General features: G+C 43.0%; 1 protein-coding gene across 3 annotated transcripts in view; it reads left to right on the top strand.

Moving 5' to 3' along the window:
- Positions 1 to 1323: 1323 nt before the first annotated feature.
- sh3kbp1 (SH3-domain kinase binding protein 1) overlaps positions 1324 to 24224 on the top strand; it is a 176625-nt gene continuing 153724 nt past the window's right edge. Inside the window, exons 1-2 of one of the 3 annotated variants that reach the window (XM_087992992.1) lie at positions 1324 to 1474; positions 11740 to 11897. In XM_087992992.1, coding sequence (XP_087849118.1) covers position 1474; positions 11740 to 11897 — 159 coding nt within the window. In that variant the 5' untranslated portion in view covers positions 1324 to 1473. The remainder of the gene's footprint in view (positions 1475 to 11739; positions 11898 to 24224) is intronic. The other 2 variants (XM_043700471.2, XM_043700472.2) reach the window with 2 other exon arrangements.

The raw sequence follows: 24224 nt of genomic DNA on the forward strand, positions 1-24224 counted from the left end.
GGGCTGGGGTACAGGTAGCTGAGAGTATGATAGGTAGATGGAGGTGGAGGTAATGTTGATAGGTGGAAAGGAAGATGGACAGGTCATGAGGGCAGTGAAACCCACATTGATGGCATGTGGTTGGAGGGTCCCAAAGTGGAAGATGAGGCGTTTTTCCTCCAGGCTCGGGTAATAAGGGTGTGGCAATGGAGGAGGCCCAGGATCTGCATGTATTTGGCAGAGTAGGAGGGGGAGTTGGTCATGGAGCAGTGGGGTTGATTGGTGCAGGTATCCCACAGTTGTTCTCTAAAGCATCCTGCAAGTAGGCATCCTGTCTCCCCGATTGTAGAGGAGACCGCATGGGGTACAATGGATACAGTAAATGACGTATGAAAGTGCAGGTAAAACTCTGATGAATGTGGAAGGCTCCTTTGGAGCCTTGGACAGTTGGGGGGGGGGGGGGGAAGGGAGGTGTAGGTGCAGGTTTTGCAATTCCTGCAGTCGCAGGGGAAGGTGCTGGGAGGGGGGGCATGGACCTGAACCTGACAAGAGAGCATGGAAGGAATGGTCTTTTGGAAAGCAGATATGGGCGGGGAGGGAAATATATCTCCTGGTGGGTTCAGTTTGTAGGTGGTGGAAATGGCGGAGGATGATGCAATGTATCTGGAGGTTGGGGGGAGAAAAGGGCAGGACAAGGGGATTCTGTCCTTGTTGCAGTTGGCGGGATGGAGTTCAAGGGCAGAGGTGCAGGAAGTGAATGAGATGCACTGGAGGTGGGAAGGGAAATTGTCATCATCTACTGCAGAAGGAGGCCATCTGGTGTGTTCTGTGTTGGAATCTGCTCCCAGGAGGACCAATTCCACCTGTGCTTTTCCAGCACCCGACAAATCAGTCAAGGTCTCACCAAAGAGCAAAACGGGCTCGAGTGACAAAATGGCTTAACTTGCTCCCATATTCTCTGCGGTTATAATCTGAGACCGGTTCAACTGGGGCCAGTCAATGCCAGCCCTGGAACGGACGAATCCTTCAACCTGCACTTAAGCTACGCGATCCTCTACAGCTCCCTGTGGTTTAAAAAAAAAACCCACTGCGAGATGCCGCTGCTGTTTTCTGAGCTGTAGCACCTAATCTGGTCGCACAAAGATGTCCATCATCCTTTTTTCGGCGTGATAACGACTGGATTCCAGCCTCCACTATTTTCTCAAAGTCCACCGGAAACCAAAATGGCGCTCACCCGGCCCTCGCGCGCCGCCCGTTCGAAACCCCCTGTCGCCATGGTTACAAACGGTCTCCCCATCCAGTCGAGAAGGGCAGGAACTATCGCGATATCTTTTGAAGTTTCTTCCCACCTCCGACCCCTCCCCGGTAACACAACTCCATCGGTCGGTGATTGAAAACAGACGAGGCACAGGCAGCATTCGGGGCCAAGAAAGGCAGACTTGACTCGCTGGCTGCCGAACAAAAGATGTCCGGGGCCGTGGCAGAATTGGAGTGAGTGAGTGTCTTACCAAATGACTTGGGGGGGGGGAAATGTCAGGAGACTGGTCCAGGACGTAGGGGAAACGGGTGGGTAGAGAGGCGCTCGAGCACCCAACTCACCCCCGCCCGAACGGCCGCCTCCATCCTTCAACTCGGGGGGAGCTGCTGGCCAGCTGGAACCGATATAAGTGGGTGAGTGCGGCATCCGGAGAGTTAACCCCGAGCCGGGGAAGGGGGCGACTGCGATTTCCCATCTCGCCACCCGCCCGGGTCCTGTCAGCTGCACCATCATCATCCCCACCCCTGACACGTTTGCAGCGGGCTGACAGAGAGCGAGCTAGCTAGCTAGCTCTCTTCTCTCCCCGCCCCGGCCTCTATTTCAGCAGCCCCCATCTTCGCCGCTCCACTCGCCCAACTTACTGTCCATCTGCGAGCGAGCAGACTGAGGTGTGTGTATCTTCCCAACCCCCCCCTTTTTCTTGGAGCCCAATGAACTGCGTGCGGGGTTGGATATATCCGACCCATTTAAAGGCTGTGTATCGGCCGCACTATCACAGGAGCGGCTTTCGAGATTACTCCCAGGCTCTAGTGCAGGAGAAACACTGGTGCTAAACATAATTGAACAATGGAGAAACTGTTCCTTGTTTTACATTTATTCTATACGACTCATATGTTCATGTATGCAGCTTTGGGCGTTATAAATCCAAACACCACTCTCCCTTCCTTCACCTGGCTTGATGTATTTTTTTTGCATGACAAACAATCCCGCATTGTATAAGAACCCTTGTACCGTTATAACAGTCAGGTGATGCCTCTGTGCAAGGCCGTGACTTGGTTCTGGTACAGAGTAGCGTTGAATAACTTACATCATAATTAGTTTAGTCTCTGGTGATCCTGAAGCATAATCGAATCTCTACTGTGCGGGAGCAGGCCATTCGGCCCATCGAGTCCAAACCGACATTCCGTAGTGCATCCCTCTCGGAACCCCCAATCCTATCTCTGTAACCCTGCATTTACCAAGGCTTAATCCACCCACCCTACACATCCTTGGACACAATGGGCAATTTAGCCAATCCACCCAACCTGCACACTTTTGGACTGTTGCCAAGGTGGGGGACCCAGAGCACCTGGTGGAAGCCCACAAACCAACGGGGAGAGTGTGCAAACTGCGCTCAGACTGTCGCCCGAGGCTGGGGTCGTGTCCCTGGCACAATGAAGCAGCAGTACTAAACTGAGCCACTGGCAAGTTAAATAATTTCAAAGGTGAAAAGTATTTTAAGATTTTTTTCAAATGTAAGCCCAATATCTACCTATTATTGTTTGCTTGAATGTATCTCTGAAATATGGAAGATTCAGAAAGGAAATGGAAAAAGCAAATACAAGAAAGAAAGCAGAGTATGAGAAGAGGTGGTTGGCCAACATATAGAGAAATGCCAAAGTCATTGATAGAAATAAAAGTATGAAAAGTATACTAAGAGGAGGAGTGGGGCTGGTTAGAGATTGACAAGCATATTTATTATTTGAGCTTGGGAGGGGGCATATTTGATGCATTAAATTAATGTTTTGATCTGTCTTTATCAAGGACAGAGATCCTTCCCTGGTCATGGTGAGCGTGAAAGTTCAGGTGCTAGAAATATTTAAATTTTAATATATAGGGATTAACAGGCAGTTTGCACCTAAAGTTGATAAAGGCACCAAGGCCAGATGAGTTAATATCCAAGGATGCTAATAGATTTGAGAGTGGAAATTGCAGTGGTGCATAACGATTGCATAATTCCCACCATTCTTCAACTTGGGTGGTGACAGACAGCTGGAGAATTGAAAATGTTACATTGTTGTTTAAAACAGGGTGTAAAGAGAACCTACAACTGGAGTACTGTATTATCCAGTTCTGGCACCACTCTTAAGGAGGAATGCAAAGGCCTTGGAGTCGTGCAGAAAAGATTCACAGGAATGGTTCCAAGGATGAGAAACATTACTTATCTTGAGGTATAGATTGGGGAAGTTTGGACTTCTTGAAGGAAAGGTTGTGAGGAGATTTGATAAGAGGTATTTGAAATCATGAGAAGTGTGGATGGAGTAGGTTGAGAACCAGAGGGCAAACAAGCAATGATAATATGAGGAAAGTGTTTTTCATGCAGTAAGTATTTAGGATCTGGAATGCACAGCCTGAGAGCATGGTGGAGATTATGTTGAATTGTTGCTTGGTCAATTGAGGTTGGTTGAGTTGTTCTGTGTCCTGCCATGGCAGGTTCAAAACTGCACTTGCTAAACTAAAATGTCTGCTGTTAGACATGAATCTGTGATTGAGTAGCATTTGCTGACTATCTCAAATGCATCAATAGTTACACTACTGACTACCTTAAGGCAGTCAGTTGTTTGTAATGCAGTTCATTCACATTTGCTAGAAACTACACAGCTTTATTCATAGGGACCTGTTCAAGCCTTGTGCCTTTTCTGAACTACCAGGATGCTTGGGAAGCCATTGGTTTCCTATTGCTGTCTCCAAGGCAATGTTCAAATCAATTGTCAAGTTGCTAAGTAATCAACATTCTCTTTTTTTTTCCCCCTGTAGTATAAATCTTTATTATCTTTTGAAATCTGGCATTTTTGGTTTGTCTTCATGAGTGCAAGATGAAATACATTTTGGAAATATGTTTGTTCCAGCAAAACTCAAGCTCTGTACCACCAAGTGAAGATTATGATGTATTATTGGTTTACTTCTCTGGTCATTATTGCATGTTTGCCAAATTTATGTCAGTAACAAGTATTTTTTGATTTAGCAAGTCAATAATGAAATGTAAATGAAGTGTGTGTGGTAACTGGATTTTATTCTGCTTGCTTATTAGTTGGTTAACTTGGTTGTCTGAATTTGTTTGTGATGAACAATAAGGCTGCAGTTTCTGTCTCGACTTGGGTCCCCACGAAGGCCCTGCTTTCTGAACATTGTTCCTTGCTTGTGGCAAGGTGACCTTTTGATTACCACCAGTCGTGTGTGTCTCTTTCTGAGAATGCAGTCTATGGTCTTTTGAAAGTATGGTGCCTTTCACTTTTTTTCATTTATTAGAGATGTGGTGTTTTCCTAAATTTGCTTGGACATTAAACTCAAAACTTATCAACTCTACTGTTTGCTTATTAGAGGACATAGCCATTTCTTAAATGAGTTCACTTTGCTGACCTTAGCCACCCTTTTGCAACTTTCTTCCAGTTGTTGATCACTTTCTGCTTCTTCTGCACAACTGTCACCCATCCTTCCTTGTTTTGAAACATTTGAAAGTATTGTCTTTAGATAGTGATTAATGATCTAGTAAGCTGATTTAAAATGGGTAGGGTAGCTTTATTCCTGATGAAGGGCTTTTGCCCGAAACGTCGATTTCGAAGCTCCTCGAATGCTGTCTGAATTGCTGTGCTCTTCCAGCACCACTGATCCAGAATAGGGGAAAATCCAAACAGACGTTTGCCATCCAGCAGAATTAGCTGGTCCAGGTTATTGTTAAAATAGTACCAGTGTTGGGAGTTTTTATGCACAGTGGAAATATCTAGCAATTTGTAAAGTAACCATTTTTGTTTACACAGTTTCTTTTTAAAAAATCAACCAGTAGATCTTATTGATCAAAGTACTACAAACCAATTGGCTTTGAAAGTTCAAAAATTGAAGTTTTGTTTATTGATAGATGTAGGTATAATGAGAATTAAATAAACTAAGAACTTCAGTTTCTCTGCCATGTAAATTATGTTTTTGGATCTATAGGCAATTATTGCTATAATTTTGAATAATCCTTTGCATTCTTCATTACTTTTTTGATAAGGTTAAATTTAAATTACACCAAAGTGCATGGCAATCACAAAATAGTCATGTGTTGCTGGAGCAAAAATAGTTTGCATGACTGAATTGAGGGTTTTGGCAAGTTTTTTAATATAGTTGTGAACACTTCTATTTAATGTCAGGCATTGATGCTTTTTTTGCAATGGTTAGACTCACAATATGCTGCCTACTAATGTGTCATAAAGGACACTAATAGTTGTCACAGTTTGCAAAGTTGCTAACTAACCTCAGAATGCACCACTTAACAGAAATGTAAATTTCGAAACGAGACGCTAGGGTTGTTTTGAATGTTTTTCAAAGCTTGCAAATGCTAATATTTTATCAGTGCAGTTTTTAAAATTTGTATATGTGTGTGTGAGCCTTGTCTTGTTCTCCTGTCCTTGGCCAACTTCTGCAGAATAAAACTTTTTACTCTGTTACAATTCTGTCTCCAGAACAGATTTGCACTCTTACTGGTGGGTAATTTGTTCCACTTTGCTCAATTAGTCAGTTTCCTATCTGTGTGAAGTTATGAATTTATTGTACTAAATTGTGGGTAATTTTTAGCTGCATGTCTATGCTCTGTTTTACAACATTTAATTAAGATATAATTCAAATCTTAAACTAGCGCTTGACCTAGCTGGACAGAAATGTTGCATTGTTTTGATTGTTACAGGAGTTCCAGTGAAGTATCATGTTTGGATTGTCAATTTTGATTATGTATATTTTTGAGGTTTGATCACATGCCCACCCAATTCCAACCACTTGATCCTTGTGCACCTCCTACTGGGCATCCAATTGGAGAACAACTTGCCTGGTTGTTTGACATTTAGTTGTCATCCAGTTGCTTTTCCCCCCACCTACAATTGTTTTTAGTGAATCCACCAGTATTCAAAGCAAATTTCAAAAAGAAAACTTTTTTGTAAGTGTGCCTTTTTAACACCAACCACCACCCCCCCCCCCCCCAAATATCTCTCATGCTTTAGGTGGATAAAAATTTACCTATCTTAGATTTTAAATTATGGCAATAGACAATTCTGCCCTTTGAGCCTGCACCACCATTCATTATGATCATCCTCAATCAGTATCCTGTTCCTGCCTTAACTCCATAACCCTTGATACCAACATCCTTGAGAGCTCTAAACAACTCTTAAACGAATCCAGAGACTGGGCCTCCACTGCCTTCTGGGGCAGAGCATTCCACACACCCACCACTCTCTGGGTGAAGAGGTTTCTCCTCATCTCTGTCCTAAATGGCCTACCCCATGATTTTAAGCTGTGTCCTCTGGTTCGGGACTCACCCATCAGCGGAAACATGTTTCCTGCCTCCAGACTGTCCAATCCTTTAATAATCTGATTGAGACGTATAAGATCCCCTGTCAGTCTTCTAAACTCAAGGGTGTACAAGCCCAATCGCTTCAATCTTTCAACATAAGATAGTCCCTCCATTCCAGGAATTGACCTCATGAACCTATGCTGAACTCCCTCAATAGCCAGAATCTCTTTCCTCAAATTTGGAGACCAGAACTGCACGCAATATTCCAGGTGCGGTCTCACCAGGGCCCTGTACAGCTGCAGAAGAACCTCTTTGCTTCTATACCCAATCCCTCTTGTTATGAAGGCCAGCATGCTATTAGCTTTCTTCACTACTTGCTGTACCTGCATTGACTGGTGTACAAGGACACCCAGATCTCTTTGTACTGCCCCTTTACCTAACTTGACTCCATTTAGGTAGTAATCTGCCTTCCTGTCCTTGCCACCAAAGTGGATAACTGTACATTTATCCACATTAAACTGCATCTGCAATGCATCTGACCACTCACCTAACCTATCCAGGTCACCCTGTAATCTCCTAACATCCTCCTCACATTTCACCCTGCCACCCAGCTTTGTATCATCAGCAAATTTGCTAATGTTACTATTAATACCATCTTCTATATCATTAATATATATTGTAAAAAGCTGCGGTCCCAGCACTGATCCCTGCGGTACCCCACTGGTCACTGCCTGCCATTCCAAAAGGGGGCCGTTTATCACTACTCTTTTGTTTCCTGTCAGCCAACCAATTTTCAATCCAAGTCTGTACTTTGCCCCCAATACCATGCACCCTAATTTTGCTCACTAACGTCCTACGTGGGACTTTATCAAAAGCTTTCTGAAAGTCCAGGTACACTACATCCACTGGATCTCCCTTGTCCATCTTCAGAGTTACATCCTCAAAAAATTCCAGAAGATTAGTCAAGCATGATTTCCCCTTCATAAATCCATGCTGACTCTGACCTATCCTGTTACTGCTATCCAGATGTGTGTAATTTCATCCTCTATAATTGACTCCAGCATCTTTCCTACCACTGAGGTCAGACTAACTGGTCTATAGTTTCCTGCTTTCTCTCTCGCTCCTTTCTTAAAAAGTGGTACAACATTAGCCACCCTCCAGTCTGCAGGAACTGACCCTGAATCTATCGAACTCTGGAAAATAATCACCAACGCATCCACGATTTCTAGAGCCACCTCCTTCAGTACCCTGGGACATAGACCATCAGGCCCTGGGGACTTATCAGCCTTCAGACCTAACAGTCTCTCCAACACCAATTCCTGGCAAATATAAATTCCATTCAGTTCAGGTCCTTCAGCCACTGTTACCTCAGGGAGATTGCTTGTGTCTTCCCCAGTGAACACAGATCTGAAGTATCAATTAAACTCTTCTGCCATTTCTTTGTTCCCTGTAGTATATTCCCCTGTTTCTGTCTTTAAGGGCCCAATTTTAGTCTTAACCATTTTTATCCCTTTCACATACCTAAAAAAGCTTTTAACATCCTCCTTTTATATTTTTGGCCAGTTTACTTTCGTATCTCATTTTTTCTCTGTGTATTTCTTCCTTAGTAATCCTCTGTTCTTTAAAAGCTTCCCAGTCCTCTCTTTTCCCACTCATCTTTGTTATGTTATACTTTTTCTCTTTTGACATTATATGTTTCTTAACTTCCCTCATCAGCCACGGCCACCCCTGCCTCATCATAGGATCGATCTTCCTTTTTGGAATGAACTGATCCTGCATCTTCTGCATTATACCCAGAAATATTTGCCATTGTTCCTCCATGTCATCCCTGCTAAGATATTGCACCATTGAACTTTGGCCAGCTCCTCCCTCATAGCTCCATAATTCCCTTTATTCAACTGAAATATTGTCACTACCGATTGTACCCGCTCCCTTTCAAATTGCAGATTGAAGCTTATTGTGTTATGGTCACTACCTCCTAATGTCTCCTTCACTTCGAGGTCCCTGATCAATTCTTGTTCGTTGCACAATACCAGATCCAGAATTGCCTTCTCCCTGGTAGGCTCCAGCACCAGCTGTTCTAAGAATCCATCTCGGAGGCACTCCACAAAGTCTCTTTCTTGAGGTCCAATACCATCCTGATTCTCCCAGTCGACCTGCATGTTGAAATCTCCCATAACAACTCTCGTAACATCTTTGCGACAGGCCAATTTCAGCTCCTTATTCAACTTACACCCTACGTTCATACTACTGTTTGGGGACCTGTAGATAATTCCCAAGAGGGTCTTTCTACCCTTAGAATTTCTCAGCTCTATCCATACTGACTCTACTTCCCCTGATTCTAGGTCCCCCCGCGCAAGGGATCTTGCAAATTAACAATTGATCTGGCATCAACTGCTGTTGCTGAAGAGAGTTCCAAACATCTACCACCCTTTGTGCTTCCTAACACCTTTCCTGAATGGTCTGGTCCTAATTCTCAGACTATTCCCCCGAGTTCTAGAATGTGTAGCCAGTGGAATTATTTTATCTGTCCTGTCTTTTCCTGTTAATATCTCCAAGATTGTGAAAAGATTTGTAGCTCGGGTGCTTGTTGTTGTGGTTCTGTTCGCCGAACTGGGAATTTGTGTTGCAGACATTTCGTCCCTTGTCTAGGTGACATTCTCAGTGCTTGGGAGCCTCCTGTGAAGCGTTTTTGTGATCTTTCTCCGGCATTTGTAGTGTTCATGGATGCGGATCGTTAGCTGTCTTCCTGTTTGTCCTATCCATGCACACCAACTAGCCACGAAACGATACGATCAGCTATCCTTAGTAGCCCCACACGCAGATGACAAGCAACATGAATTCGACTGGGACAACACTACTATTATAGGACATGTCAAACAGAAAACAACCAGGGAATTCCTAGAGGCATGGCACTCATCCACAGATTCAATCAATAAGCACATCGACCTGGACCCAATATACCGGCCACTGCAACAGACAGCTGGAACTGACAACCGGAAGCGGCAGATTCAAACCACTACAAATGCCGGAGGAAAGATCACAGAAGCGCTTCACAGGAGGCTCCCAAGCACTGAGGGTGTCACCTAGACAGGGGACGAAACGTCTGCAACACAAATTCCCAGCTCGGCGAACAGAACCATAACAATATCTCCAAGACTTCGATCAGATCACCCCTTCATCTTGTAAATTCTATAGAAAATGTCCTAATTTACATGATCTCTCCTCATAATTTAATTGTTGAAATCTTTTACTGCCTCAAACACTAATGTATCCTTCCTAAGGTGTGGTCTTAGCTGATCATCCAACTGTGTTTCCTGTTCTCACTTTCTCCCCATACCCTTTAGCCCCAAGAACTATAACTCTTTCTTCAAAACATTGAATGTTCTGTCCTCACCAGCTTTCTGTGGCAGAGAATTTCACAGGCTCACCGCTCTGGGTGAAGAAATTTCTCCACATCTCAGGCCTAAATGGCTTACCTTAATATCCTTAGATTCTGACCCCGATTCTCGACTTTCTGGCCGTTGGAAATATTCTTCCTGCATTTACTCTGTCTAAACCTGTTAGAACTTTATATGTTTGAAAGAGATTCCACTGATACACTTGCACATGTACATCTCAGTCTTATCTGATTCAGTCTATTCATACATTGTCTTGCCATTCCAGGAATCAATCTGGTAAACCTTTATTGTGCTCCTCCATACCCATATCTCTCCCCTCATATATAAGGAGACCAAAACTGCATCCAACACTGCAGGCGTGGTCTTATCAAGGCCCTGTCCATTTGCAGAAAGACATCTTTTGTGTACCCAAATCCTCTTGCTATGAAGGTCAACATATTACTTGGCTCCTTCACTATCTGCTACACATTTATATGTACAAGAGCACCCATGTCATGTTGCACTTCATTCTTTCCCATTCTATCACCATTCAGGTAATAATCTACTTTCCTGTTTTTAATACAAAAGCAGATAACCTCACATTTATGCACAATGTACTTCATCTTCCATGTATTTGCTAATTCACTCAACTTGTCTAAATCATACTGAAGTATCTCTGCATCCTCCTCATCAAGTAACCCTCCCACCCAACTTTGTGTCGTCTGCAAATTTGGAGATATTGCATTTAGTTCCCTTATCTATATCATTCGTATATATTGTGAACAGCTAAGGTGTAAGCGTTGATTTCTGTCCTACTCCACTTTCACTGGCTCCCACTCCGACCCATTTATTCTTACACTTTGTTTCCTGTCTGCCAACTAGTACCCTATCCATGTTTGTACAACGTCCTCAATCCAAGAGTAATGGAGCAAGCTCAATGAGCAGAAAGATATATTCCTACTTCTTTTAAAGATGTTATTCAGTGCCACTAAAGGTTTTCCAATTAACATGTTCAGAGATATTCTTGGACACATCTGAAGCAGATCCAACTTGAACTCTTATCTCCTGGTCTGGAGATATGGACCTGTCAATGCACCCCAAGGCGTTCTCGTCATCTATCACCCCAGGAGCAATACTCTATCAATGAGTCTTGGTCTAATGGTTGCAGCACGAGGTTCACCAGTCTTAACATGATTTAAACCAGGGCCAAAGGTTTTTCAAAAATAAGGTCTGCCCGTCCACTTGTGCTGTAAGGAGGACGTATGATGCTACATTTTTTTTGTTTAGGTTTAAAAATGATTTTGAAGTTTGACTTCAAATTGTACTGGGTTTGTGTTGAATGCTACATTGACAGTCTCTCTTTGCTGATGTGGTAAATGGGCAAGAAATTGGAGTAATAAAGCTCTATCGTTTCAAGTTAATAAATTTTGAAACAAAGATCTGAAACGGAACAGTTTTCCTTCCCCTAAGCTAATTTCCAACTTTGAACATGAAATAAAATAATAAACTGTAGGCTGTGGGTTTGTACCAATGCCTATCTGATCAACTAATTTGACGAACTAAACTGTACCTCTTTGCAACTATGATTTGAGGGAAAATGGGCATCATGCTTGGAAATGCAGGACAGGGTCTGTCTAACTTGGGATGAATTCTACAAGGAGATTGGAGGAGTTGAATATGCAGTTCAGGTCTTGTAGCTGACAACTTTGCCTTGTATTATGTGAAACTGTTTGGAATTATGTCGCACAATGCGACCATTTGGTTGTTTGGTCAGTGAAGTAATTTGACATTTGCTGAAATATTCTTTATTTTTATTTCAGTGGAAGCGATTGTTGAGTTTCCTTATGAAGCTCAGCATGATGATGAGCTGACCATTTCTGTAGGAGATATTGTAACTAATATCAAGAAAGAAGATGGAGGCTGGTGGGAGGGTGAACTCGATGGCAGAAGAGGTTTGTTCCCCGACAACTTTGTAAGAGTGAGTATACATCAGTTATTGCCATTATGTAATTTTTGGTTTTGGCAGACATTAACAGTGGAGGTCATTTAGTAGAGAAAGCTGATGCAGTCTGTTCTGTTTATAGAAGTATTTTGGCAAAAAAAAGTTTTTGCAACCTGATCAAGATCTAGTTTTAATGCAAGTCTTCCATTTCCACTGTGTTATATTTGCTGCTTTTTTTTTTAAACCAAGTGTGTTGCTTGTATTGTTAACAGATGTTTCCAAATTATTCACTAAAATGTTCCATTAGCTGTTTAACAGTTATTTATCCAGAAGTTTCAAGAGTCTTCCAGTTTTCAAAATAATCTCAATTGAGCAAGATTAAGATTTTTGGATTCTACTTTTACCATTAATGTAGTTGTTTGTAAAAGCAGTCTTGAGGTGTAGTTTGATATATGTAGTAGCACTGAGTTGCTCAGCAAAAGGGCTTTTTCATAAGCAGTGTGTTTTTAAACATTTTCTGGAGGATGCAATTTAAATTCAGGGTGAAATTGTACTGTAACTTAGACTTACCACTTCCTTCCTTTGAAATTACAAAAATGAATTATTTTCATAATCCCAACTTTTCCTGGTATAAACAGTCAAATGAACAAAACAGTAACCATAACCTATATGCATAATACTGTTTTGAGGCCATGTTTACTAAATTGTTATTTCAAGTCTGTGCATTTGTAAAACTGATATTCTCAAGTAAGTTGCTGACTTTCATGTGACCTGTTTTTTGGGTTACCAGTTTCATCAGGAAGATGTATTTAAGTTTCTACCTCTGAGCATCAGCTAGTTGCTAACATCTGCACTAGTGAAAAAAGCAGGAAGCTGTGGTAAATAATTATTTGCTTGGTTGATTTCATGTTTGTTTAAAATGAGCTGGTAGTGTAGAAATGAAGAATCTTTTTCGTAAGATTCTATTTCGGCAGACTGCTGCCGTCAAGCATGTCTCTGGTTATTATCTTGTGTTAATAAAGCATTACTTTGTGAACCTTAAAAGTAAGCTCATATTTATCACAGCTCATAGATAAATATAAATGCAGTTGAGTTTAAGTGTTAGCACAAATCATTCACCCTTAATGCAAAAATTTTTATATATAATGCATCATAAACTATCAAGGCTCAAAGGGAATTGTGATCAATTATTAGCTGATGCTAAATCAGCGGATCCCAAATTGAGTTAGTGATGGGCATATTGATGTTAGTTTTAGTGTTGCTGGCTCAGAGATTCCATGCAGCTAGAATTTTGTTCTTAATTAACTGCTCTACATCCCTTGCTGAAAAATACTTGGAAGGATATAGTTGTGAACATCAAGGATTGGAATGTTGCATCATTTGGTGCATTCTTGAATTAGTTTTAAGACATCTTGTGGCAGACTGGCCTCCTACCTCTGGATCAGAAGGCTTGGGCTTGTCTCCCACCTGTTCTAGAGATTTGTTATAACATGACTGAACAAGTTGATTAACAATATTTGAAAGCTAAAGTTGGGGGTGGGTAAGAAATGGTAGGCTGGACACAGAACCAGGGTCAAGATGGGTCTAAAGTGGAGGATGTTGTGTGTGGGTCTAAGATGCTGGACATTGTGCCAGGGGTGTTTGAGTCTGACATTCTTCAAGATTTATGACCTTTATTCTTATGATGCAAATTTGATTTATTGCATTTAGTAGAAATTGTACCCTTCAATGATCAGCACAGATATGACAAAGGAGGTTAGTGATTGGAGTCGAGCTGAGTAGAGCTTATTCTGTAGTTAGGACTATTTTTTACATTCTTCAATTTTATAAAATAGTTCTTAGAAAAAGAACAAATGAAATCATACTTTTTATTTTCAGTTTTGATACTGTATACCTTTGCCATTGATTTAATTACTAATTGAGAAGACAAAAGGACATTTTTCTAATTTCACACTTGCTCCGATGCGATGGATGGTTAAGCTTTAAGCTATCTAATTTCCTGCATGAAAGTTTTTTTGCAGCATATGTTTATGCTTCAGAGAAGGTCTGGGATAGCTCCAGAATATCATTTCATGATCAGAATAACTTGTAAACCACTATGTTCAGTCCTTTTGAGAGTTGTTGCCATTTGGAGTTGTCATGTTCTACTCAAGTCTAGAATGAATAAATGAGTGCAGCCAAATTCCGCTTGCCTGCACAGTTATACTGAGTTAAAAGGTTTCCTTATTATATTTGTTATGATTTTGAGACAGTGATGATCTTCCCCTTTGAGTCTTTTATATCTTGTTCTGATAAAATAATTCTCTTCTACTTAATAACTTTCAGCCCTAAATCACTTGCTATGTATTTAAGATTAAAATAAATATAAAGATTATTGAAAACAAAATTCAACAGCAATGTACCTGTGCTTTTTTTTTTAACCTTTATTGCATCCACTTTTGGAACACACAATGTGGATATTTTAACTTGAACGGTAATGTTCGTTGACAAACTTGAAGGAGAATACCCATTGAATTACTTTCTTTGTACATCTCACCTTAGGAACTTGGCATTATCGCTTTGCATTGATGTAGCTTTTTCAATGTAGAAAAATATTTCCATAATTTTCGAGAGGCCTAAATGAAAATGGGTCCCATGCCAAAACAGCAATATTTGAGAGTGAAGGTCAAAGGAATGAATTGTAATATCTTCAAAGATGGAGAGAACTGTTTAAAAAAAAAAAAATGATTAAGGAGAGAATTCCAGCAATTTGAGGGCTGATCTTGCTGTTCAGGATCCGGGGAATACTGGAAATTAGAGTTGTAGTCCTGGAGAGTTTTGGGTAGTTTTTGTAGGAGGAAAATAGAGGTGGGAAAGATAGATTAAAGGAAATCATTTTACACGTGAAGATTGAAGGCTGGCCAGAAGAGCATTGGAGTATTTGGGGGAAGAATAGATGGTTCGGTTGGGTACATTTAAATTTGGTGAAAATGTAATGCAACTCCAACATGCCAGCTTTTAGTGCAATAAATTACATGCAAGTAATTTGCTTTCTGTAAATGGGCACTCACTTGTGTTGGCAGGAAGCTCCTTTAAGATGCTATTTAATCCCATAGTTAAATGCAAGTGAAGGGATTTCAAAATGAATTCAACCCTTGTGGATTTAATTTCTTCAGCATGGGTTTTCTAGGACTCAGAAAATGTGCCAACAAGAAGGTGAGTTTCAGATGGAGCTTATGGAGGGGCCTTTAAACTTTATATCATTTGATCTAAATCAATACTCAGTTATAATTGCTTTGTCATTTCCTTGTGGCAAAGAAAATGTCTGCATAAAGGTTTTCGTCACCCTGTGTTTGCTAATCTATGAACGAATAATGCAACCAGCAGATGTGATTAGATTAGATTACTTACAGTGTGGAAACAGGCCCTTTGGCCCAACAAGTCCACACCGACCCGCCGAAGCGCAACCCACCCATATCCCTACAACCTAACACTAGGGGCAATTTAGCATGGCCAATTCACCTGACCTGCACATCTTTGGACTGTGGGAGGAAACCGGAGCACCCAGAGGAAACCCACGCAGACATGGGGAGAATGTGCAAACTCCACACAGTCAGTCGCCTGAGTCGGGAATTGAACCCGGGTCTCTAGCGCTGGAGGCAGCAGTGCTAACCACTGTGCCACCGTGCCGCCCTAACTTGACTTTAAAATGCCTTGACTTTAAAAGTCTCATCTGAGCTCCTTCTGCCTTTTCCCCTGCTCCCCTCGATCTTTTGTAATCTTCTCTAGTTCCAGAACTCTGAGTTATCTAAGCTCAGCCATTTCTAGCCTTGATAGTTTTAATTATTCAGACATTGGTGGCTCTGAATTCTGCTGCCTAGATCATAAGCTTTGGAACTTAATCCCTAAATAATTCTCTTTTCTTCTTTAAACACCCTTTAAAACCTAGCTCTTTGGCAGAGCTTTTTCATCAGTTGCCCTATATGACCTAATGTGTCTCGATTAATTTTAAAGGTTCCTGTGAGGCATGGTGAGGCTTTATATTACAAAGTTGCTGCTATCACATAAACTCTGGGAGAATGACAAGTCCCTCAAATGCTTTTGACACTACAACTGAAGAAGATCACCAGTTGCAACAGCAATGATGTATTGTGGTAGCATCAATGGTGCATAAGTGAGGTACAAAGCTGCAAGATGAGTAGAAAGGCTGAAGTTGCAAGAAGCCCTAATTTTATAATAGGATTTGTGTACAGAAGCTCAATTTCTTAAGATTATCACGTTGAGTGGTCACGTACATCTGTACCCTTTTAGAAACTGACAAGCTAATTTTTGGGCCTGGTAATAAGCATTACCAGTTCTCTTTCCTTTTAATTTCTTTGCTTCTAGTTCTTCTCACAGTCCTACTATAGCTGTATCTAGGGGCTTTCAGTTTGCTGTATGTAAATGCATTAGGATTCTGACTTGAATCATTTGATGGGGCTAGGAAATAGATCAACTTGGGATGTGATGGCGATAGGTTGACTGAGTGTGCAAAGCATTTACTACCGGTTATTTTAAACAACCAAATTCAGACATGTTATCGCATACCATGCGAAGCAGGTCAGACTTGAACCTAGACCATCTGGCCCAACGGTAGAGACACTACCACTGCACTACAAGGGTGCTTCCCATTTACTTCTTTGTTTGACTTCCCACTAATACAGGGTACCATTGATTGCAAGCTGGGCAATGTCATCGAAGCCAGGAGTTTCTATCAGTTACAAAGGCTTTGTTCCATCAATATACACCTAGGGTATAGCCACCAAAAGAGGTCATGTAGCAATGTGCCAGATTTCCTTGGATCCAACAAAATGCTTTCATACAAGAGTCAGTCAAGTATTGCAGCCAACGTGTTTCTCAAGTAATAGCTGGTGTGAAGCTCCTTCTTCCAATTTAGCTTAAGAAACCTATGAGGACTCCTATGACTGAAGCATGAAGTGTTGAGCACAAAGAAAACTTCACTACCAATGGTCACTGAGCAAATAATTGGCCTTGTTGAAGATTCACTTCAGTTGGATGGACTTGAAGGTGATATTTACATTTTGCCATGTGGTATGTCTAGAAATATAGCGACACCTGCTGTCTGCCCTGCTCAATATTGGACAAGAGAGAGTTCAAAGTGGCAAAGAGTGAATGTGCTCCTAGGGCAACCATGAACGGGATGAGATAATGTATGGAAATGGGGCTCCTATTGCCAGAGCAGCTGAGTGAATCACAGTCCGGGATATGTTAACAGCTAGCAAATTCATTTTTGATTATTGTAATTAAAACTAGTACTAAATGAAACTTGTATTCACTAATGCTGAGTGCCCTCATTTCACCACTGTTTGCATTAAATTGCTAATTAGAAATGGTATAACGGCTGCAGAAGGTAAGTTTGAGGGGGATCTACCTCTGGAGGTAGTATGGGCTGAAGTCAGAAATAGGAAAGGTGCAGTCACCTTGTTGGGTGTTTACTATAGGCCCCCCAATAGCAGCAGAGATGTGGAGAAACAGATTGGGAAACAGATTTTGGAAAGGTGCAGAAGCCACAGGGTCGTAGTAATGGGCGATTTCAACTTCCCAAATATTGATTGGAAGCTCTTTAGATCAAGTAGATTGGATGGGGTGGTGTTTGTGCAGTGTGTCCAGGAAGCTTTTCTAACGCAGTATGTAGATTGTCCAACCAGAGGGCAGGCCATATTGGATTTGGTACTCGGTAATGAACCGGGACAAGTGGTGGGCTTGTTAGTGGGTGAACATTTTGGTGATGGTGACCACAATTCTGTGACTTTCACCTTGGTTATGGAGAGAGATAGGTGCGCACAACAAGGTAGATTTTATAATTGGGGGAAGGGAAATTACGATGCTGTAAGGCAGGATTTGAGGAGCATACGTTGGGAGCATAGGCTGTCAGGGAAGGATGTGGTGGAAATGTGGAACTTTTTCAAAGAGCAGATACGACGTGTCCATGATATGTATGTACCTATCAGGCAGGAAAGAAATGGTCATGTGAGGGAGCCTTGTTTGACGAGAGAGGTTGAATGTCTGGTAAAGAGGAAGAAGGAGGCTTACATAAGGTTGAGGAAACAGGATTCAGACAGAGCAGTGGAGGGATACAGGATAGCCAGAAGGGACCTGAAGAAAGGGATTAGGAGAGCTAAGAGAGGGCATGAAAAATCGTTGGTGGATAGGATCAAGGATAACTCCAAGGCATTTTATGCGTATGTGAGAAACCTGAGAATGACGAGAACGAGGGTAGGTCCGATCAAGGACAGTAGTGGGAGACTGTGTATTGAGTCGGAAGAGATAGGAGAGGTCTTGAACAAGTACTTCTCTTCAGTATTTACGAACGAGAGGGACCGTATTGTAGAAGAGGAGAGTGTGAAATGGACTGGTAAGCCAGAAGAGATACCTGTTAGGAAGGAAGATGTGTTGGACATTTTGAACAACTTGAGGATAGACAAGTCCCCCGGGCCTGACGGGATATATCCTAGGATTATGTGGGAAGCAAGAGAGGAAATTGCAGTACCGTTGGCAATGATCTTCTCGTCTTCACTGGCAACGGGGGTGGTACCAGGGGACTGGAGAGTAGCGAATGTTGTGCCCCTGTTCAAAAAAGGGAATAGGGATAACCCCGGGAATTACAGGCCTGTTAGTCTTACTTCTGTGGTAGGCAAAGTAATGGAAAGGGTACTGAGGGATAGGATTTATGAGTATCTGGAAAGACACTGCTTGATTAGGGACAGCCAGCACGGATTTGTGAAGGGTAGGTCTTGCCTTACAAGTCTTATTGAATTCTTCGAGGAGGTGACCAAGCATGTGGATGAGGGTAGAGCAGTGGATGTAGTGTACATGGATTTTAGTAAGGCATTTGATAAGGTTCCCCATGGTAGGCTTATGCGGAAAGTCAGGAGGCATGGGATAGAGGGAAATTTGGCCAATTGGATAGAAAACTGGCTAACCGGTCGAAGGCAGAGAGTGGTGGTAGATGGTAAATATTCAGCCTGGAGCCCAGTTACAAGTGGAGTTCCGCAGGGATCAGTTCTGGGTCCTCTGCTGTTTGTAATTTTTATTAATGACTTAGATGAGGGAGTCGAAGGGTGGGTCAGTAAATTTGCAGATGATACGAAGATAGGTGGAGTTGTGGACAGTGAGGAGGGCTGTTGTCGGCTGCAGAGGGACTTAGATATGATGCAGAGCTGGGCTGAGGAGTGGCAGATGGAGTTCAACCCTGCCAAGTGTGAGGTTGTCCATTTTGGAAGAACAAATAAGAATGCGGAATACAGGGTTAATGGTAGGGTTCTTAGTCAGGTGGAGGAACAGAGGGATCTTGGGGTCTATGTACATAGATCTTTGAAGGTTGCCACTCAGGTGGATAGAGTTTGTAAGAAGGCCTATGGAGTATTATCGTTCATTAGCAGAGGGATTGAATTCAAGAGTCGTGAAGTGATGTTGCAGTTGTACAGGACTTTGGTTAGGCCACATTTGGAGTACTGTGTGCAGTTCTGGTCGCCTCACTTTAGGAAAGATGTGGAAGCTTTGGAGAGGGTGCAGAGAAGATTTACCAGGATGTTGCCTGGAATGGAGAGGAAGTCGTACGAGGATAGGTTGAGAGTTCTCGGCCTTTTCTCGTTGGAACGGCGAAGGATGAGGGGTGACTTGATAGAGGTTTATAAGATGATCAGAGGAATAGATAGAGTAGACAGTCAGAAACTTTTTCCCCGGGTACAGCAGAGTGTTACAAGGGGACATAAATTTAAGGTGCAGGGTGGAAGGTATAGGGGAGATGTCAGGGGTGGGTTCTTTACCCAGAGAGTGGTAGGGGCATGGAATGCGCTGCCCGTGGGAGTGGTAGAGTCGGAATCATTGGCGACCTTTAAGCGGCATTTGGATAGGTACATGGATGGGTACTTAATCTAGGTTAGAAGTTCGGCACAACATCGTGGGCCGAAGGGCCTGTTCTGTGCTGTATTGTTCTATGTTCTATGTTCTAAATAGTTCTTAAACCATTCATTCAGCCTTTGGAACCTGTCATGTACTGATTTAATGAATCTGATTTAATGAGAGCTAGTTGGCATTTGATTTTCAATAATGGGAAATATGAGGAAATAGTGCTAATCAAATATTGCATGATCTAAATAAAATAGATTTAATGGTAAGAAATTTCCAAACACCCAGGAATAAACCTTTACATTGCTCACAACTACTTTGTAGTATATCTTGTGTGCATCATGTTTCAGTGCCTCACAAAGTTGCTGACCTTTTGCATCCCCTTTCTCGATGAAAACTTCGTGGTTTAGCAGACCAGCAATTGAAGACAGTTGTGCAGACCCACAATTCTCTGCAGATTTCTATCAAGCATCTGCTTATGCTCACTTGTGAATTGTAACTCACCAGGAGAAAACTTATCACAGTCTCAGTGGACCTTGCGAATTGAGAGAACTTACATTAGTAGATGACTGTTAATTCCTGTGATAGTACTCTGAAGCATAATGGCCCACTGAGGTATCATCCTTGTCTATTTCTAGTGACATTGCGTGTACGCACCAGAAGACAAAAGAAAGGAGTGTGAATTAAATTTGACAAAGTACTGCTTTTGACTGTCAGCAGAATTTAGCCCTTTCCTTGTTCTGCTATTGGTTAAATAGAATCAGAGGTATCTTTAATTTGACCAACCATCTGAGAGTTTCTAATCTCTCCATTTTCCAATAAAGATTGAGTTTGACATACCATTATATCCATGGCATCTTCTTTGCACCATCTTCAGTTTATAGCAAAAATTAAGTGATTGGTCATTTATTCCGCCTGATGGAGGAAGTGTATTGAGTGGGCAGGTGAATTTAGAACTCTCAACCTATCCTCGTACGACTTCCTCTCCATTCCAGGCAACATCCTGGTAAATCTTCTCTGCACCCTCTCCAAAGCTTCCACATCTTTCCTAAAGTGAGGCGACCAGAACTGCACACAGTACTCCAAATGTGGCCTAACCAAAGTCCTGTACAGCTGCAACATCACTTCACGACTCTTGAATTCAATCCCTCTGCTAATGAACGATAATACTCCATAGGCCTTCTTACAAACTCTATCCACCTGAGTGGCAACCTTCAAAGATCTATGTACATAGACCCCAAGATCCCTCTGTTCCTCCACCTGACTAAGAACCCTACCATTAACCCTGTATTCCGCATTCTTATTTGTTCTTCCAAAATGGACAACCTCACACTTGGCAGGGTTGAACTCCATCTGCCACTCCTCAGCCCAGCTCTGCATCATATCTAAGTCCCTCTGCAGCCGACAACAGCCCTCCTCACTGTCCACAACTCCACCTATCTTCGTATCATCTGCAAATTTACTGACCCACCCTTCGACTCCCTCATCTAAGTCATTAATAAAAATTACAAACAGCAGAGGACCCAGAACTGATCCCTGCGGAACTCCACTTGTAACTGGGCTCCAGGCTGAATATTTACCATCTACCACCACTCTCTGCCTTCGACCGGTTAGCCAGTTTTCTATCCAATTGGCCAAATTTCCCTCTATCCCATGCCTCCTGACTTTCCGCATAAGCCTACCATGGGGAACCTTATCAAATGCCTTACTAAAATCCATGTACACTACATCCACTGCTCTACCCTCATCCACATGCTTGGTCACCTCCTCGAAGAATTCAATAAGACTTGTAAGGCAAGACCTACCCTTCACAAATCCGTGCTGGCTGTCCCTAATCAAGCAGTGTCTTTCCAGATACTCATAAATCCTATCCCTCAGTACCCTTTCCATTACTTTGCCTACCACAGAAGTAAGACTAACAGGCCTGTAATTCCCGGGGTTATCCCTATTCCCTTTTTTGAACAGGGGCACAACATTCGCTACTCTCCAGTCCCCTGGTACCACCCCCGTTGCCAGTGAAGACGAGAAGATCATTGCCAACGGTACTGCAATTTCCTCTCTTGCTTCCCACATAATCCTAGGATATATCCCGTCAGGCCCGGGGGACTTGTCTATCCTCAAGTTGTTCAAAATGTCCAACACATCTTCCTTCCTAACAGGTATCTCTTCTGGCTTACCAGTCCATTTCACACTCTCCTCTTCTACAATACGGTCCCTCTCGTTCGTAAATACTGAAGAGAAGTACTTGTTCAAGACCTCTCCTATCTCTTCCGACTCAATACACAGTCTCCCACTACTGTCCTTGATCGGACCTACCCTCGTTCTCGTCATTCTCAGGTTTCTCACATACGCATAAAATGCCTTGGGGTTATCCTTGATCCTATCCGCCAACGATTTTTCATGCCCTCTCTTAGCTCTCCTAATCCCTTTCTTCAGGTCCCTTCTGGCTATCCTGTATCCCTCCACTGCTCTGTCTGAATCCTGTTTCCTCAACCTTATGTAAGCCTCCTTCTTCCTCTTTACCAGACATTCAACCTCTCTTGTCAACCAAGGCTCCCTCACACGACCATTTCTTTCCTGCCTGATAGGTACATACATATCATGGACACGTCGTATCTGCTCTTTGAAAAAGTTCCACATTTCCACCACATCCTTCCCTGACAGCCTATGCTCCCAACGTATGCTCCTCAAATCCTGCCTTACAGCATCGTAATTTCCCTTCCCCCAATTATAAAATCTACCTTGTTGTGCGCACCTATCTCTCTCCATAACCAAGGTGAAAGTCACAGAATTGTGGTCACCATCACCAAAATGTTCACCCACTAACAAGCCCACCACTTGTCCCGGTTCATTACCGAGTACCAAATCCAATATGGCCTCCCCTCTGGTTGGACAATCTACATACTGCGTTAGAAAAGCTTCCTGGACACACTGCACAAACACCGCCCCATCCAATCTACTTGATCTAAAGAGCTTCCAATCAATATTTGGGAAGTTGAAGTCGCCCATGACTACGACCCTGTGGCTTCTGCACCTTTCCAAAATCTGTTTCCCAATCTGTTTCTCCACATCTCTGCTGCTATTGGGGGGCCTATAGTAAACACCCAACAAGGTGACTGCACCTTTCCTATTTCTGACTTCAGCCCATACTACCTCCAGAGGCAGATCCCCCTCAAACTTACTTTCTGCAGCCGTTATACCATTTCTAATTAGCAATGCCACCCCCCCTCCTTTTTTCCCCACCCTCCCTAATCTTACTGAAACACCTGTAACCAGGAACCTCCAACAGCCATTCCGGTCCCTCATCTATCCACGTTTCCGTGATGGCCACAACATCGTAGTCCCAGGTACCGATCCACGCCTTAAGTTCACCCACCTTATTTCTGATACTCCTTGCGTTGAAGTATACGCACTTGAGCCCATTTCTGTGTCCGCAAGTAGTCCCTGTCAGTGCTACCTTCTCCACAGCCTCCCTACAGTCTTGGGCATCCTGACACACAGCTAGCTTACTTGCTGGACTACAAGTCCGGATCCCATCCCCCTGCCAAATTAGTTTAAACCCCCCCGAAGAGTGCTAGCAAATCTACCCCCCAGGATATTGGTGCCCTTCTGATTCAGGTGCAACCCGTCCTGTTTGTACAGGTCCCACCTTCCCCAGAATGCAGTCCAATTGTCCAAATATCTGGAGCCCTCCCTCCTACACCAGCCTTGCAGCCACGTGTTCAACTGCACTCTCTCCCTATTCTTTGCCTCACTGTCACGTGGCACCGGCAACAACCCAGAGATGACGACTCTGTCTGTCCTAGCTTTTAGCTTCCAGCCTAACTCCTTGAGCTCTTGAATGACCTCCCCACCCCTCTTCCTACCTATGTCGTTGGTGCCAATGTGTACCACGACTTCTGGCTGCACACCCTCCCCCTTAAGGATTCTGAAGACATGGTCTGAGACGTCTCGGACCCTAGCACCTGGGAGGCAACAAACCATCCGTGAGTCTCGCCCATGTCCACAGAACCGCCTGTCCGTCCCTCTAACTAGAGAGTCCCCTATAACTAGCGCTCTCCTCCTCTCCCCCTTTCCCTTCTGAGTCTCAGAGCCACAGACCCCTTCACTGCAGCTTACACCTGCAACGCTGTCCCCCCCAACAGTTTCCAAAGCTGTATACTTATTTTTTAGGGGAACGACCACAGGGGAACCCTGCACTGCCTGCTTCTTCCCCTTCCCACCTCTAACTGTTACCCAGCTACCTCTGTTCTCCGGCGTAACTATGTCCCTGTAGCTTCTATCAATCATCCTCTCAGCCTCTCAAATAATCCTCAGTTCATCCAACTCCAGTTCCAGTTCCCTAACTCGTTCGGTGAGGATCAGGATCTGACTGCATTTCCTGCAGACGAAGTCGGCAGGAGTATCGGTGGTCACCCCTACCTCAAACATCCTGCAGGAGGAACATTCCACCGCCTGCGCTGCCATGACCGT

This window comes from Chiloscyllium plagiosum, unplaced genomic scaffold (genome assembly GCF_037043375.1).
Source record: "Chiloscyllium plagiosum isolate Xiang-an unplaced genomic scaffold, Cpla_swu_hap1 HiC_scaffold_12, whole genome shotgun sequence".
Lineage (NCBI taxonomy): Eukaryota > Metazoa > Chordata > Chondrichthyes > Orectolobiformes > Hemiscylliidae > Chiloscyllium > Chiloscyllium plagiosum.